The sequence below is a fragment of the Artemia franciscana genome, unplaced genomic scaffold (assembly GCF_032884065.1).
Source record: "Artemia franciscana unplaced genomic scaffold, ASM3288406v1 PGA_scaffold_38, whole genome shotgun sequence".
Taxonomy (NCBI): domain Eukaryota; kingdom Metazoa; phylum Arthropoda; class Branchiopoda; order Anostraca; family Artemiidae; genus Artemia; species Artemia franciscana.
The window spans coordinates 1,300,102-1,318,619 of NW_027062676.1; the positions used below are offsets into that span (position 1 = coordinate 1,300,102).

Genomic DNA, 18,518 nt, shown 5'->3' on the forward strand with positions numbered 1-18,518 from the left:
AACTTCCGAAAGGGTGACCAGATCTTAATGAAATTTGATATTTAGAAGGATCTTGTGCTTTAAAGCTCTAATTTTAAATTCCGACCAGATCCTCTGACATTGGGGGGAGTTGGAGGGGGAAACCGGAATTCTTGGAAAACGTGAAAATTTGGGTATTTTTATCTTACGAATAGGTGATCGGATCTTAATGAAATTTGATATTTAGAAGGAATTCATGTCTCAGAGCTCTTATTTCAAATCCCGACCAGATCTTTTGACATTGGGGGAGTTGGGGGGGGGGGGGAGAATCTTGGAAAATACTTTTAGTGGAGGAATGGTAATGAAGCTTGGTGGATAGAATAAACAAATGTCCTTGATACGTTATTAACGTAACCGTACTGGATTCGCTCTCTTTGGGGGAGTTGGGGGAAGGGGCTCAGTGATTTGGCGAGTTTGGTGTTTCTGGACGTGCTAGGACGACGAAAATTGGTAGGCGTGTCAATGAGCTGCACAAATCGACTTGATAAAGTCGTTTTCCCAGATTCGACCATCTAGGGGGCAAACGGGAGAAGACAAATTAGAAAAAATTAAGTATTTATAACTTACGAGTGGGTGATCGGATCTCAATGAATTTTGATATTTAGAAGGACATAGTGACTCAGAGCTCTTATTTTAAATCCTGACCGGCATTAAGCCTCTGACTTTACTTTTAAATCAATCTATTGATTCTTATAATTTTGTTAGAGCTCATACCATATGAGCTCGCTCTTGTTAAATAATTATTTTGTCTTGAACGAGAAAGAAAATCCAACCTTAAGACGAAAGAGTATTCAAAGGATGTCATGGCTTGATATAAGCTAGAAGACGAGAGATTGCCAAGGCATGTCAGAATTGGGTATAGGCGGCTTTTAAATCTCAGAAGTGACTAAATCATTGTATAGATGGCTACTCTTGTGACTTTGGCGGATGACTAAACCACTGTCTAGGATAGAACAAGAGTAATAACAAGGTTTCAAAAAAGGTTTAGTAGGATCATACAATTATTCGTGATGGGGCTAAAGATCGAGCTTTCAGTTTTTTTGTTTGTTTTTTTTTTTTTTGTTTTTTTTTCAGATTACTCCTATATTTTTTCTGTTTCAACCTATTTTCCTTCTTTGCTCCCCTTCTCAAAATGAATAACTACTTGCATGTCGGACAAAGCAAGTTTGGGTGAATATCATACGACTATATATATTTGGCTGTATGTAATTATTTTTGGAAATTTGAATCAAGCAAACAAAGAAATGTTGCATGCTTCAGCTGACATGTTCAAAAATTTGATATGTTGTTTTTGTGTTTCTTTTTATACTCTCCCATGCACAGCCCTTAGTGCCAATGCTTCTATTTCCAAAAGTGCTTCTTTCAAAATTTGATTAATATTTTGTTTCTGTTTTCCTTCCGTGTCTGTTGTTCTTGTAATATTTACGAAACTAGTTAGTATTATAGAAGGTTGCTATCAATATCTAAAACACATTTTTATAGGAAGAGAACACTTGTGATATGGTCTACAAGCTAAGACACGATCGTGCGGAAATCTTGGAGCGTCGGAAGCTGTATTCAGCGCCTGGTTTAGCATTCCCAGCAGCTACTTGTAATGAACCGGATGGAAGAAAAGGCAGAAGTGACGCTTCTGCTTCTTTAGGTATTTCTTTTTCGATTGATTTTGATGGAATAGTAATTGATAAGCCCTTTTTTGGAAGGAGGTAGTGTTTTCTCTTGATATTGTTTTGAACGATATAATAACAGATTTTTCATTTTTAGCTGCTCGGGACTTGGGCTTTATGTTGATCACTCCATATGCCACAACCAAATCACGTTATTCTGATTGAAATTTTTCGAGTATTTCCTTTTTAGTTAAAAAAAAGGATCATTCATCGTTTCCTATAGAGTTAGCTGTAATTTGTACGAAAATTCATTATGTTTGTTTTATTATTAGCATAATATTAGTTAGCAACGTCATCCCGGTCCTTCTTGACGTAGCCGAAACCTGTAGTTTGAACCAACAAGAGGAGAAGAGAATCCTTGCATTCGAGTAAAATTGTCTTCAAAGAATTTTAAATTTTCATTTATCATACAGAATCACAAATGAAAAAGTCCACCAACTTGCCAACCAGCTTCTAGTGACAGATATCGTTAGAGCTAGGAGGTGAAGATACTTGGGCCGTGTTCTGCGAATGCAGGACACTCAGATCCCAAAAGCCATTTGACATTGGCACGCAAACGGAAGTGGAAGACGGAGAAGACCCCGGAATACTTTGCGTTGAAGATACCAGTCTGATCTGCGCAGTATCCATGCTTCTCTCCAACCCGATTGGGGAGACATAGACGCAGCTGCCCAATTCAGAAAAGATTGGCGAAGTCTCGTGGATGTACTGGGCACCTCTGACGGCACAGTCGGATCTAAGGTCTAAGGTAAGTATAGGAAACTCGTCATTTTTAAGGAAATTTTAAGTTTTTGTCTGCTTCGTTTTCAAAAGCACTGGCCAACATAAGTTTTTTATGGTCTTAACCTGTGATTGATGGCTGGCTACCCTTAAAAAGGGGTTTGGTAACACGCATTTGCTGCAGTCGGTTGAAGTTGAATTTCAAGGCAATCATTGGTGCCGATTCCAAATATTCGAGCATACTGGCTTGCAACCGTGTTGAACAAGTCGATATTTGTCTACGTGCCCAAAATTGGCATCGTTGCACAGCTTGTTTTCTGAAGCTCTGAAATCGAAAGCGAGTTATGATAAACTTTTTGTATTCTGAATCCAAGAGATAAGTAATGTTTTATAATATTTTTTGTTATACGCTAAGACAATTGTAGCACAAGTTAGAGGTTTTTAGCTTCAAATACAATCATTTTCTAGTATTTCTTTTTCTTTTTTTTTTCAAAGTTAAAGGCAGGTATCCTTTTTTATTTATTTTTTCTACGTTCTCCTAATTATCTTGAACATTTTGATGTGTTGTAACAGTCAGTAGTCTTGCATTTAAAATTTCATTATAAAATTTCATTTTTGCATTTTAAACTTATTGGAAAATTTTGTGCTACCCGATCTATAGCATCACGTTCTAATATCCTAAAATCTTACAGGAATAGTTTATTGCTTGGAAAGGAATTGTAGACTTAATTTTTTATGTAAAATTCAACAATATTAGTTGTTTTTCCCAGAAATTAAGTTCTTGTGCAGCAATTGTTTTAAAGTTTTGTTTTGTCTGGAGCACCAACGAATCCATACAAAAAATGTTATTGATTGAGAAACAACCCACATGGCTCACCGCACCGTTCGTATTACTTAATGATATTTTTAAATGGAAAATCCTTTAGTTTTGAAGACCAATTCAACCGGGCTGTCCTGAACTCAGAAATTTTTGCATTTACTCAAAAGTTACCGGTTAGATGGGGATAGGTTTTTAGGATTCAGCATTATATATGAAATATTTGCTCGCGTGTTTCACCTTTGGGGGGGGGGGGTATCAGGATATAATTTATTGGAGAGAGTAAAAAAAAAACACTCATGATCATTTTCTGGGGCTCTTTTGGATCAGTTACGAGGTATGCCCTTCCCTACCCCCTGTATGCAGATATGTATGAAGATTGTAGCAGTTTCAAGTCAATCTGTGCTCCTGGCCAAATTATATTTTGTAATGTCGTATTGAAATGTAAACACCACCTTATGTCATCCATATTTGATATTTTTTGTGTCATTAATGACTTCTCTTGTCATGTTTATATTGTTTGCCCTTTACATGTTTCTCTGTGGTGCCATGATTTTATTATTATTACTAACTAGCTGTTGGGGTGGCGCTTCGCGCCCCCCAAGCCCCCCTCCCCCTCGCGCGCGTAAGCCGTTACGCGCCATTGTAGTTGTGTCCCTGTGTCCCACCTGTGAATATATATATATATGTATATATATATATATATATATATATATATATATATATATATATATATATATATATATATATATATATATATATATATATATATATATATATATATATATATATATATATATATATATATATATATATATATATTATATATATACATATATATATATATATATATATATATACATATATATATATATATATATATATATATATATACATATATATATATATATATATATATATATATATATATATATATATATATATATACATATACATATATATATATATATATATATATATATATATATATTTATATATATATATATATATACATATATATATATATATACATATATATATATATATATATATATATATATATATATATATATATATATATATATACATATATATATATATATATAATATATATATATATATATATATATATATATATATACATATATATATATATATACATATATATATATATATATATATATATATATATATATATATATATATATATATATATATATATATATATAATATATATATATATATATATATATATATATATATATATATATATATATATATATATATATATATATATATATATATATATATATATATATATATATATATATATATATATATACATATATATATAATATATATATATATATATATATATATATATATATATATATATATATATATATATATACATATATATATATATATATATATATATATATATATATATATATATATATATATATATATATATATATATTTAACTACGTAAAACATGCAAATATTCAACATTCTTTGCTGTCCCATTGTCTGTCCATATAAATAGATTGTCAGGTTTACCAACTCTTGAACATGCAACATAATAATTGTCCATGGGAAAACAATCTGTATTCAGATCTATACCGCATTTTTCTAACGATTGCCCTTGACCTTTGTTGATAGTGATTGCTAATCGAACATTCCCTGTGTCCCCGTCGTCATTTATATATCCCCCTGTGCCCCCGGCGTCCCCGTTGTAGTTGTGTCCCTGTGTCCTGGTCGTCATTTATATTCCCTGTGTCCCGGTCGTCATTTTGTCCCGGTATCCCAGTCTGTAATCTCTCTTTGAGTGTCCCGGTCGTCATTTATATTCCCTCTGTCCCGGTGTCCCGGTCTGTAATTTCTCTTTGAGTGTCCCGGTCGTCATTTATATTCCCTGTGTCCCGGTCGTCATTTGTGTCCCGGTGTCCCGGTCTGTAGACCGGGACACCGGGATACAAATATACAAAGCCTTATATACTTATAATGACGTCAAATGCAAACCCACAAACAAACAAACATGCATATATACAAATTATTTTTATATATATAGATACAGTTTCTTCTTTAGTTTTTTTTTTAGTTTCTTCTTTTTATTGATTTGTTTTCTTCAATTTGTCAATGTTCATTCTAACATTGACACTTGGAAAAATCTTTACGTGCCAAGCAAGCTAAAGCTCCAACAATTTATATTAAACCTCAAAATTTGGGGTATGTGTTTTAAGGTTTTCGAATTACTTTAATCTAATGTCAAAATATATTGAAATATTTGTGCAATTCCCAGTTTTTTTAGTTTTTTATCTTTTTTTAGTTTTTTTTTTCTTTTTAGTTTTTTACCTTTTTTAGTTTTTTACGTTTTTTCTTTTAGGTTTTTTCTTTTTTTAATTTTTTAGTTTTTTTTTAGTTTTTTACCATTTTTCTTTTTTCGAATTACTTTAATCTATTGTCAAAATATTTCGAAATATTTATGCAATTGTTTGTTTTCTTTTTTATATATATAGAAGATATAATCTGGCGAAACAGACAAAGTGTAACAGACATAACACACAGACAACTTATTTTTATATATGTAGATACTAACCACTCATTACAGCACCAAGCTCTCTGAGATCAATACAGCTGCTCGTACTCCTACTCCTCAATCTAGAAGTCCTTCTTTATTGTATCTTTTCACCAATTCAGGGACGACCTGCTTTTCGCTTGGCCCCAGACGGATGGCCAAAAAGAACAATTTTTACCATTCTGTCATCCTTCATCCATAAAACGTGTCAAAACCAAATCACTACTTCCAAATTCGCTTCAGAAAGTTAAATAATTGAACTGTACCATTATTAGTATAAAACTAAATAAAGGCTAAATTATGAAGTTGCTAAAAGCTAAAATATAAATTGAAGAGGTTGATAGCAATGTAGATAGAAGTTGCTCAGCCCCCCTCCACCCTCCCCAAAAAGATCCTCGTTCGAAAGTTTTCTGCACCTAATATAATACGGGACAATTCCTAATCGAGAGACTCGCATATGGGAAAAGTACTCTGTACCCCTGTTCCCTTAAATATATGTTTCCAAGGACATCTCCTAAATAATTGTAGACTTACCAGATCCATGTAAATAGTGGATATTTTTAAATTCAACTCCTGATCAGGCTGTCCACGCATAACTCAAACCAGCCAGTGAATTGGAAAGTCTTTTTTTATGTCACAGGGTCTTTACAATTGACCTGTCTGGTCCTCTGAGCTCCCATTATATTGGTTCCGAGATTACTTTATCATAAGATTCGATATGAGATGTTCTTCTTTATTGTAGGCGATTTTACCGAGCCTGAAGAATCCTTTATTGTACCAGATAATCAACGTCGTTTGAACGCTAGTTCTATGAATTTGAGGAAAAGAAACCCATCAAGTAGTCTGAAGTTGGGAGAGGATTTCCCATCAAGTATTGGAACAGAAGAGGTAAGTTTTGCTTCTGGAATAAAGAGAAAAGTCACTAGCTCAAACTGATTTAACCTAACGTCATAGGGAGAATGTTCTACAAAAAAAAATTATATAATTTTTCGTCGTGGCCAAACTTAGTGCGGGGATCTGCCATTTTCATGCTTTTACCGTACCGTGAAAATGAAGAAAAACTGCTTTCAGAAATCGCCTCTCGATTCCTTTTATGATAAGATTAAGAAATATCTGAAACAAAACTTGATTGTATTATGATTCAAAGATAAGCAAAATGTTACTTGAGTATAAATGACAAAATTTATTATGAACAGCCAGTTAACTTGAAATTTGAGAATTAAAGTTGCTTTATTTTTTCCTTTGTATATAAACATAAGTACATTAACGCTGTATGACTGGAAATTACTCAATTAATTGCATCTACTATTATGCTTAAAGTATGCGAACTACAAGTTTTATTGAAGTGTAGCCTTTATTTTATTTTTGAGATACATTCAATGGAAAGGGGGTACTTTTCCCAAGACACTAAGTTGATTGATATGTATATAGCTATGGTAACGTTGACGTCCCATTTTCAGGGAATATCCTGTTATAGTAGCAATTGATGAAACAAGAATGTATTAAAGATTTTGGGTAGGTCTAATACTTCGTTGGGGATCTTTTATTTCTGAGAAGTTTTGTTGAGTAATATCCGCTTTTTTGTGAGTCATTTAGTTGTGTTTATACCCCTCCCCCATCACACCTTCTTTTTTGGCTAATACAGTTCTTTGTACATCGAAGGTAACAGGTTGTAATTTATTCCTGGTGTGCAAGCTCTAGTAAAAATCTAAAGTCTCAACTTTTTTTTGTATAGATCTTAAGCTTAATAAGTCTTGGAGCTGTGTATCCTTATTTATTAGTCAGAAGTAAACAGGAATCGAAATTATAATGAAAGAATAAAAATCAACAATAAGAATTGTTTGTCTTTCGTTGACTCATGTCTAGTTAACGTAAAAGATAAAATAACAGGGTTTGATATATTGTTTCTTTGTTACCAAGTGTCACCGTAACTAGGAACTTACCCTTTTGCTATAATTTATTAGTTACTAGTCTTTATCCAACAAGGACTATTTTAATTTAACTTTGCTACCTATTGGTCTGGTAAGTAAACCTGAAATGTTATAAACTGGTATCGAAGGTTTTCTGCTTAATAAGTCAGTTTTTTCTCTCTTTCTCTAAGGGGATTGTGTGATAGCCTATTATTTTAAGGTATGCTCTGCATGACCAATTTGTAAATAATTTTGCAATTGCAGTTCTGTTGCAAAAGTCAAATAAGGTTATATTGCTTGAGCAAAGAAAAAGTATGTCAGTAGTTATGATGAGTTGACTGTTCATAGTGCCTCCTTTGAGTAAGAATGGCGATTGTTCGGAAAATCAGTTCCAGCCAAAATGTATTTAAAGCATATTGTTTAATCAGTTCAAATATTCAAAATCTATGCTTGTTTTCTTTTCTTGAATTTGGGAATTGTCAGACATATGGAGGGAGGTGAGGGGTTTATTAAACACCTGAGGTGAAGGACCGATGGTCTTCCAAATTTTTTTGGAAAGAGGGAATTGATGCCCAAAAAACATGCTTCCGATTTTTCGCGTATCCCTAAGTAATGTTCTGATTTTATCTATTTATAAATTTTAATTGAAGGGGAGAATTGCCACCTCCTCACTCTTATCCTTTCGCTGCATAAATGTTGTCAAAATATTATCAGGTATGATGATGATCATAGTATCCATAGCAAATTAATTAACCAGATATTTATCGAAGTCTATGATATTAAGGATGAGCCTATAAGTGAAAAAAAGCCCCACAAAAATCCTTGGTTCTTGGCAGAAGGCAATGCTTTTTGACGGTGTCAAGATAAGCTGTGACGTCCACTGGGGGGGGGGTAGGTATTTACCAAACAATGAATGTCAGGTTTTGTAATTTTTTTATCACGTGTTCTTCATTGCATTTCGAGCGATCACTTTCAAAATCATTTTGTTAAGTATGAATGAGCCTAATCATGTTTATGGATGTTTACGTGGGAAACTGAGTAAGTAAACGGTTGTGTTTCCTCGTGTTCAATTACTTAGTGTAATTTCTGATAATATTAAGTTTATTGTGTTGAAATAGGAATGGTTGCGAAACTATTTATTTGCAGGAAGAAGAGTTAGGTTTCCCTCGTCGCCGTTTTCCTCTGTCTGAATACGCATACCAAGCTCTCTTAACTGAAGCAGACAGTGCTGTTAATTGTGAAGATTCAGTTAGAAAGAAACGATTGAAGTTAACACCAGGAATGGTAACATATCCTTTCTTTAAGTATCCCCTGTTGTTTGTTTATGCAAATGACTGGGACTTGAGTTTTAATTAATAGGATAGCAGGTTTCACTCATTGACAAAATTTAGTCTCGGCACATCATAATGGTACCAATTCTGGATTTAAAACCCTTCTCGATTAATCATACATCTGTCGAAAGTGCTTCTTGTGCTGTTATTATGTGCTTCTACGCCAGATACCGTTTGAAACACTTTGTCAAATTCTATTTCTCGATTTTTGTTTATTCTTTTCTGTTTTATTTTTTGATAGTATATACTGATTTATTATAGAGAAGGGGGGGGGGTATTCCTTCGGAAAATAATGTTCACTGTTTGAGGACACTCTGAAAACATGGTTTTAGAATAAAAAAGCAAGAACTTCAGCTTCGACGTTTCAATTGTATCAGATTACCAATATATGTAGTTTCAAGTAAAAAAAAACAAAAAAAAACTGATAAGTAAAATTCAGGTAATCTGATAGCCCCAAAATATGTGATATTTTATAATGTGAGATTTTTACTGCTGTGCAAAATAGTAGAACTCCCGAAAATTTGTAGAATGCTAACGATAAAATCTAGGATTCTTTTTCTTTATGCTTTATAGGACAAAAAAACTGCAAACTTAAAAAAAGAGGGCTCTAATCAAAAAGGCTCATTTCAGTTTCCGCTGTATAAGGTGGATGATAGTCGAAGATTTTCCGTTCTAAACTTCTCTTTATTTTAATGTCCTTTTTAAATGTAACTTTTTTTCTTTATTTTAATGTCCAAATAATTTTGGGGGACGAACGCATGTATTTTTTTTTTTTAATTTATCAAAATATTGCAAAATATATATTTGAAACAGAAAGTGAAGAGACAAAATATAAACCTCCTCCTTGCAGCTGGTAGCGAAACAAGTTATAAAACATTTGCTACACCAGCTAATACAATTAAGATTTTCGATTTTCTCGTTTTTCCGCAAGCTTCTCCACCAAAAATGAAATTTTATGCTTGGTCCCGATTGAATGATTCGCCGTGGACTAACCCTGTGATAAATAAAACTTGAATCAATAGGTATTAAAGGGTGACTGCTATCTTTTTTTGTTTTAGCGTAGCATGAGTGAAAATGTAGAATTAATCAGGAGAAACTATCTTTTTTGTAGTTTTAGCGTAGCATGAGTGAAAATGTAGAATTAATCAGGAGAAATTAAGGTGGCGGTAGCCCATCTATTTTATTTATATAAGTCGTCTTTTCTCTATAACTGTATGTTGTGTTTGGCAAGAGGCGGGACGGAAGGGGCTACAATTATAACACCTGAAAAAAAAAAATTCATGGGTCGAGATATGGAATCGGATAATTTTGTTGCTTAACAGACAGTATATCTTGTACATACAATATAATGTTTCTCTCATCAGTTCTAAAGTTATTAAATAAAAAAAAAACAAGTTTTTTCAAGTAAAAGTAAGGAGCAACATAAAAAATTAAAACGAAAAGAAATTATTACTTATATGAAGGGGGTTGCCCCTTCCTCGACACCTTGCTCTTTACGCTAAAGTTTTTTAGTACTTTTGAAAAAGCGTCTAATTGTTCTAATTAAACAGCCCTTGTGTTTCAGGAGTAATTCTTAAAGAATTGGACAAAATTCAAATCACCCAATAATGTATGCATACATCCCAATAACTAATACTATGCGTAAACAATGGGCAAATTTTGTAACTTAAAGGTCTTTCCCCTAGGGCTTGTGGGGGGGGGGGGGTCATGTTATACCCAAAGGCATAGTTATTGGACCTTCCAACTATGATGAACAAAATGGCCATCTCCAAATTTTGATTGGATGATTTTGGGGGAAAAGTGGCAGGGAGGTGGCCTAGTCGCCCTCCAATTTTTTGGCCACTGAAAGGGGTACTAGAACTTTTGATTTCCATTCGAATGAGCCCTCTTCCGATAATCTAGGACCACTGGGTCAATACGCTCGCCTATAGGGAAATAAAAAAAAACAAAAAAAACATTCATCCATGATCTTTCTTCTGACAAAATTCGACATTTTTGCAGATAGGAGCTTGAAAGCTACATAGCAGGGTTCTCTGATACGCTGAATCTGATGGTGTGATTTTCATTAAGATCACCTGACTCTTAGGGGATGTTTCCTCCTTTTTTCGAAAATCAGGAAAAATTTCTCAGGCTCGTAACCTTTGATGGGGCTTAATAAAAATATTTATATATTTGAAATCATTATTAAAAGCCGATTCTTTTAATATGTCTATTGGTATTAAAATTCCTGCTTTAGAGTCTCGGTTACCATTGAGCCGGGTCGCTCCTTACTTGCAGTTCGTTGTCACGAACTGTTTTAACCTCAATTTTCTCAGATTGTTCTTTTGGGTTGTTATTACATATATGAGGGAGTTACCCCCTCCTCAGTAATTCGCTCTTTACGCTATAAAGTGTTTGTGAATTTGTAAAAAGCTCAATATTCTTATTTAACAGGCCTCATGTGTCAGGAGTCATTCTTAAACAATTTGAACAAAAACTAAAAAATTAGCATAAAGAGTGAGGTACTGAGAAGGGGGCAACCCCTTCATATACTTAATAATTTCTTTTCATGTTAATTTTTAATGTTGTTCCTTACTTTCAGTTGGAAAAAACTTGTTTTTTCTTGTTTGTTTTTTCATTTAATAACAACCACAAGCCGAAGACATATAATATCTTTGGTTGATTATGACGTAAGAATCATATTTAAAAAGCTGCTTAAGATAATATTATATGCTAAGATTGGCCGAAAAATAACATAAGAAATTATTGTTTATATCGGCCATTATTTAACCACTGACGAGGGGAAGAAACTACCTCATATACGTAATATGAGGGGATTTGCCTCCTCGTCAATGCCTTGCTCTTGACGCCAAGATTTGGATTTTGTTCCAGTTCTTTAAGAATGCCCCAAGCCGTTTAATTAGAATAAATACCCTTTTGAAATTACTAAAAATACCTTACCGTAAAGAGTTATTGACGAGGGGGCGAACCCCCACATGCACGTAATCATTTCTGTTCGTTTTAAGTTTTAATGTTACTCCTTACTTTCAGTTGAAAAACTTTTCTTTTTTTAAAATTTAATTTCTGATTGTTTTTTAAATGATGCTTGAAAATCATGGAAATTCCCTTTACCCATGTAAAATTTCTCCATGGAAAAATATTCCCATGTAACCCTCTCCTTCTATCCCCCCCGCTCTACCAGAAAAAATGCCCCCTGAAAATGCCATAAGACTTCCCAATAACCAATACTATACGTAAACGATGGGCAAAGTTAATAACTTGCAACCCTTCTCCCGGAGACTGTGAGTCCCCGTATAGTAATATTATATTTTTTGACTATGTTGAACAAAATGGCTATCTCAAAGTTTTGATCCGGTGACTGGGAAAAAAATGAGCGTGGGAGGTGGCCTAGTTGCCCTCCAATTTTGGTCACTTAAAAAGGACCCTAGAGCTTCTAATTTTCGTTCGAATGAACCCTGTCGCGACATTCTAGGACCACTGAGTCGTATGATCCAATCCTGGAAAAAAATAATAAACACGCATCCGTGATCTTTCTTCTGGCAAAAAAAATTCTACATTTTTGCAGATTGGATTTTGGAATCTCTACAGTTTGGTTCTCTGATACGCTGAATCTGATGGTGTGATTTTCATTGAGGTTTTATTACTTTTAAGGGGTGTTTCCTCCTCTTTTTGAAAATAAGGCAAATTTTCTCAGGCTCGTAACTTTTGATGGGTAGGACTAAAGTTGATGAAACTTATATATTTAAAAATGAGCATAAAAATCCGATTCTTTTGATGTATCTATTTGTATCAAACTTCCGTTTTTTCGAGTTTTGTTTACTGTTGAGCCGAGTCGCTCCTCACTTACAGTTCGTTACCACGAATTGTTTGATAGTCAGTATTTCTAAGAGAGGACGCACGTATTGATATTAGAGAGAGAGAGAGAGAGGATGGAATACAAAAGACTGAATTGTAGAATGTCTTGTAATTGTCATAGTCGATATAATACCATTTTATCTTTTATTTTTTTCTAGATTGCAGAAGAATGGATGAGCTATGGAGAAAGTGACGATGACAAATGACAATATTTTAGATGATGGCTTCTTGAACTATTCTGCAACACTGTTGGCTATCGTTTAATCGTGTGTCAAAGTCAAAATGAAAGATGATTCAAGTCCTAAAAACCGCTCAGAAGCTGGTGCGAGTGTAGGCTATTTTGGTCGAGTCAAAACCAAACAATATGCATAGGATGACGTTGCTTCGGGTTGATTTCCATCTGTTATGTTCCAAAGTCCTTTTGTTTAATTTTGTTGAAAATAATATTAGTTAGTAGGAGTCCTAGAATCTTTTTCCATCTTTTTCTTTCTTTTTTAAATAAAGGAACTTTCACAAAAGAAAAGAATGGGGTTGGGTTGCTGATGCAGGTACAGATTAATGTTTTTCTTCTTCTCATAATCCAGAATAAAAAAGAGGGTCTTGTACAAGGTTCTATTTTCACTGACTGCTTGGAAAAATGAGCAATCAAATTTGATTATGTTTTCTTCAAGACAAATTATAATGCTTAAATAGTTTTTAATAGAAATTACTGGGAGAGTTTCAGTGTGAAACTCTGAATAGATCATAACATGATCTATAGGGTCACACTTTAAATATATTAGATAATATTCTGTTTTAATTTTGTTCAATCGGATACTTCTTTTTTATGTGTGGATGCATAATTGTAAGCCATATACTCTATTTTCTTTCTAATAATCAATTAATCAAGAATAGATTATTCTATTAAATTGAATTATTTATTCAAATGCTAAGAAAAAAAAAAATCAAACGCTGCTTTGCAAGATTTTTTAGTGTTGCTAATTATCTAAAATTATGCCTGCCTGTTCTGTATAAAAGGCTCCATTGCGACAGCATAGCTTCACTAGGGTAACTATTTTTATTAATGAATCACCCGGTTCTTGAGATAAAATATCACTTACTTGATCAGTGTGTAAGGATGTTGTACCCAAAAAAAAAGACGGAATATATTTGTTTGTAAAGCTATTGCTTTTGTTCGACGAATGGACGACCGGCTTTATTTTATAAGCGAAGGTGGATTTTTTGCTCTTTTTTTTTTTTTTTTTTCAACGAGATAGTAATTCATTCGTCGATCTAACTGCCTAGTTACACTTGTAAATATTTCGTGCAACTGTTCATATATTTTGATTGAATTAAAAATAGTTGGGTTAGTTTACATTTTAAATCAAAGTACCTAAGTTAATCGGTTTTTCGTTCTTTTTTTAATGCGAAAAGTAAATGTCGCTATGATTTATTGCTGATTTGTTTCATAATGCCTTAATAATAGTATATTTACCTGAATCTATATAGGTGTATAAGAGTTTAATTGTTCCTTTAAATTCAGTTGTGCTTCTTTGATTTTTTTATTAATTAAAATAAAATGTCAAGTTGAACATGTGTATGATAAAATTTACAAACAACAGTGATGGATCTCCAGAGAGACTTGTTGTTGGTGTAATTGAATGGAGCTTCCAGAATTTCTTCTCTATGCTCCACCAGAGAGACTCACAGGTTTCTGACTGGCGAAAAACTGCCTTATTTGTCGCTCCCATGGAAATCAAGCTAGCTCCCATGAAAAATGTTATCTAATGAGCTATTTGGAGCCGAATCGATTGAGCAGACGCGTCATTTATTAGGTTTTAGGGTCAGAACTTCATTTGCTCTTTATGTTTTATATTCGTAAGAATATTCCACTGAAATGAGGAATAATATCAAAAAGCAGCACCAGACAGTCTGACTACCAAATATTAAATAATCCTTAGAAGCCAATTTTAACAGATCTAAATTGGAATCTACCTAAATACATGAAGACTCAATTATGTGACGGTGAGAAATCACTGACATTATATCTCGAGACTGTTAGATTGATATGCAAACCCCCAGTGTACGTTTTTTACGGCACTTGGTATCCACCCAGTGACATAATAGCGATCGCAAATTCTGTCGGTCGGTCGGTCTGTCTGTCTGTCCCGGTTTTGCTACTTTAGGCACTTCCAGGTAAGCTAGGACGATGAAATTTGGCAAGATGTATCAGGAACCAGACCAGATTAAATTAGAAATTGTCCTTTGCCCGATTCGACCATCTGGAGGGGAGAGTGGGGGGACGGTCAAATCGAAAAAATTTGAAAAAACTGAAATATTTTTAACTTACGAACGGGTGATCGGATCTTAATGGAATTTGATGTTTAGAAGGATATCGTGTCTCAGAGCTCTTATTTTAAATCCCGATTGGATCCGGTGACATTGGGGGGGGGGGGGGTACCTAAAATCTTTGAAAACACTTAGAGTGGAGGGATCGGGATGAAACTCTTTGGGGGGGAGGGTTGATTCTTAAAAAATAAGACATTTTTAACTTACGAAGGAGGGATCGGATCTCAATGAAATTTCATATTTAGAAGGACCTCGTAGCTCAGATCTCTTAGTAAATCCCGACCGGATCCAGTATCATTGGGGGGGGGGGACCGAAAATTAAAAAAAAAACGCTTAAAGTGGAGAGATCAGAATGAAACTTGGTGGGAAGAATAAGCACAAGTTCAAGATACGTAACTGATATACCCAGACCGGATTCGCTCTCTTTGGTGGAGTTGGGGGGGGGGGGGGGTGTAATTTGGAAAAATTAGAAAAATGATGTATTTGTAATTTACAAACGGGTAATCAGATCTTAATAAAATTTGATATTTAGAAGGATATTGTGCTTTAGAACTCTCATTTTAAATCCCAACCAGATCCGGTGACATTGGGGGGAGTTGGAGGGGGAAACCGGAATTCTTGGAAAACGTGAAAATCGAGGTATCTTACGAATGGGTAATCGGATCTTAATGAAACTTGACACATAGAAGAATCTTATGTCTCAGGTGGTCCATTTTCAATTCGAATCGGATCCGGGGATATAATGGGTTGGAGGGGGGAAACAGAAGTCTTGGAAACCGGAAATCTTGGAAAACGTTTAGAGTGGAGAGATCGGGATGAAACTTGATGGGAAGAATAAGCACAAGTTATAGATACGTGATTGACGTAATTGGAACGGATCTGTTCTCTTTGGGGGAGCTGGGGATCGTTAACTTGGAAAAATTGAGGTATTTTTAACCTAAGAACGGGTGACCGGATCTTAATGAAATTTGATATTTAGAAGTAGCTCATGTCACAGAGCTCTTATTTCAAATCTTGACCAGATCTGTTGACATTGGGGGGGGGAGTTGGAGGGGAAACCGGAAATCTTGGAAAATGTTGATAAATTTCGTAGATACGTGATTGACGTAACCAGACTGGATTCGCTCTCTCTGGGGGAGTTAGGGGGTGGGGTTCAGTTCCTTGGCGAGTTTGGTGCTTCTGGACGTGCTAGGACGATGAAAATAGGTAGACGTGGCAGGGAGCTGCACAAATTGACTTGATAAAGTCGTTTTCCCTAATTCGATCATCTGGGGGGCTGAAGGGAGAGGAAAAATTATAAAAATTGAGGTATTTTTAACTTAGGAGTGGGTAATGGGATCTTAATGAATTTTAATATTTAGAAGGACCTCGTGACTCAGAGCTCTTATTTTAAATCCCGACCGGCATTAAGCCTCTGATTTTCCTTTTAAAACAATCGTCGATTCTTAGTATTTCGCTAGAGCTCATACAATATGAGTTCTTGACTCTTCCGACCTCGTCACAGGTGCCATATGAGCTCTTTGCTCTTGTTTTTGTTGTTTCTGAATAATTTTTGAATCGTAAAAATGCAACTTTGGACTCTAATTTCTTACGAATATGGGAATATTCTTACGAATATAGAGCATAAAGAGTAAATGAAGTTCTCTGACACAAATGAAAAAAAGGATATTACATTTCATTACTGATGATAAAAAAAGGCATTATACCTTGCCAAGTTTCCAAACTTAACTAACTAGTAAACTCGCTTTCTACCTGCCTTGCCAAGTTTCCACACTTAACTAACTACTAAACTCGCTTCCTACCTCATCCTAAGCAATCTTATTCTCATGTATAGCGCAAATTACTTTAATATACCTATCATGTATATTATACAAGGATAGGATCTTCACTACAGCTTTTCTATGAGCTTAATCAAATGCCTGTTCATAATTCTTTCTAATGGAGGATCTTTTTAAATAGACTTTTCAGTTATTATTATTCTAGCAGTGAAGATTCGTTTGAATGATCCTGTCCTCTCCTAAAAACACGCTTTCTCTCGAAATCTGAGTTACGAGGTCTTTCTAAATAGTAAATTTCATTAAGATCCGATCACTCCTTCGTAAGTTAAAAATACCTCATTTTTTTTATAATTAATCCTTCCCCCTAACTTCCCCTAAAGAGAGTTTCATCCCTATCTCTCCACTCTAAGTGTTCCAAGATTTTAGTCCCCCCCCCCAATGTCACCGGATCCAATCGGATCCTTTTTAGTTGAAAAAACAAAAGCCTGAAAATTTTTCCTGTGTGTAATATTCCTTTATTATATGGTGAAAATTATATTGTAATATAATACGAATGCAAATGACCTATTGATCGAACGCGTCAAACCCCAATCAACAACACTTACTCCAGTTACATTAAGCAAGGCAAGACTATTCATCAATATCTTAAGTTACTAGCTCTCAGTACAGAAACGAGTGAGAATTCCTTTATAGCTCTCATCATTTTTAAAAATGAATTTGGACAATGTAAGATGAGAGTCGCTTCATAAAAAAAGAAGAAAATCACTGATTACTTTGCAAAATCGTTTCTTCGCCCACATAGTTTTTAAGAAGTTAAATAGAAGAGTTTATATTTTCAATAAAGCACTTGTTTGTATTAAATTTTTTCTTGTTCCTTCTTGATTATTTTAACTCTTGTTATTTTGAGCATCTCGGTAATTTGAACTTTTCCTCTGGTCCCTTGAGTTTCAAATTATCGAGAGCAAATTGTATATGTAGATGTCACTATTTTAGCAAAGACTTTAAACATTAAAAAGCCAACATGGTTGCTTTAAATCCTATAGTTTATTGGGCTCAAAACCAGAAAGATATATTTCTCAGAGTTGAACTGAGGGATGTAAAGGTGATTTTACATATTTTTTTATTGTAAATCCCAAGTAATGTACTCTTTGCTATCTCAAAAGCAATTGAGGTCAGTGAATAAATTTCCAGGAAATGTTCTAGATCCTAGTCTAAACTCTGTCCTGGGAAGGTTTTTTGAAGCTTTTACCCAGAGGCGCCATTTGGGGGGGGTCAGGGGTAGGAAAATGCCCACACCAGATTTTCCACCACAAAGGGCCCTTTGCCCTTTGTAGGCCAACACTACCATAAGACTCTAAAGACAAGAGCACAGAGAGAAGTGGAAGACTTGACATCATTAAGCCTATTAACTTTTTAGTTAGGTAAATATAAAGGTATTAATAGCCATTAGCATCAGAACTCTAAAGATCACCAAGCATCTGAAACAATTTGTGACAGCCTCAACACTAGGAAAGAACTT

The 18,518-nt window shown here is 34.2% G+C and overlaps 2 protein-coding genes across 5 annotated transcripts in view; both read left to right on the forward strand.

Annotated features, from left to right (window-relative positions):
* The window catches only part of LOC136041802 (KAT8 regulatory NSL complex subunit 1-like), a 65,591-nt gene extending 51,127 nt beyond the window's left edge, over nt 1–14,464 (forward strand). For all 4 annotated transcript variants that reach the window (XM_065726558.1, XM_065726557.1, XM_065726559.1 and 1 more), the window contains exons 9-12: nt 1,501–1,660; nt 6,540–6,685; nt 8,854–8,991; nt 13,052–14,464. In XM_065726558.1, the coding sequence (XP_065582630.1) occupies nt 1,501–1,660; nt 6,540–6,685; nt 8,854–8,991; nt 13,052–13,099 (492 nt within the window). In that variant the 3' untranslated portion in view covers nt 13,100–14,464. The remainder of the gene's footprint in view (nt 1–1,500; nt 1,661–6,539; nt 6,686–8,853; nt 8,992–13,051) is intronic.
* Nucleotides 14,465–17,976: 3,512 nt separating this feature from the next.
* Nucleotides 17,977–18,518, forward strand: part of LOC136041804 (very-long-chain (3R)-3-hydroxyacyl-CoA dehydratase-like) — a 52,106-nt gene continuing 51,564 nt past the window's right edge. Inside the window, exon 1 of the mRNA XM_065726561.1 lies at nt 17,977–18,101. Within this exon, the coding sequence (XP_065582633.1) occupies nt 18,021–18,101 (81 nt within the window). The 5' untranslated portion in view covers nt 17,977–18,020. The remainder of the gene's footprint in view (nt 18,102–18,518) is intronic.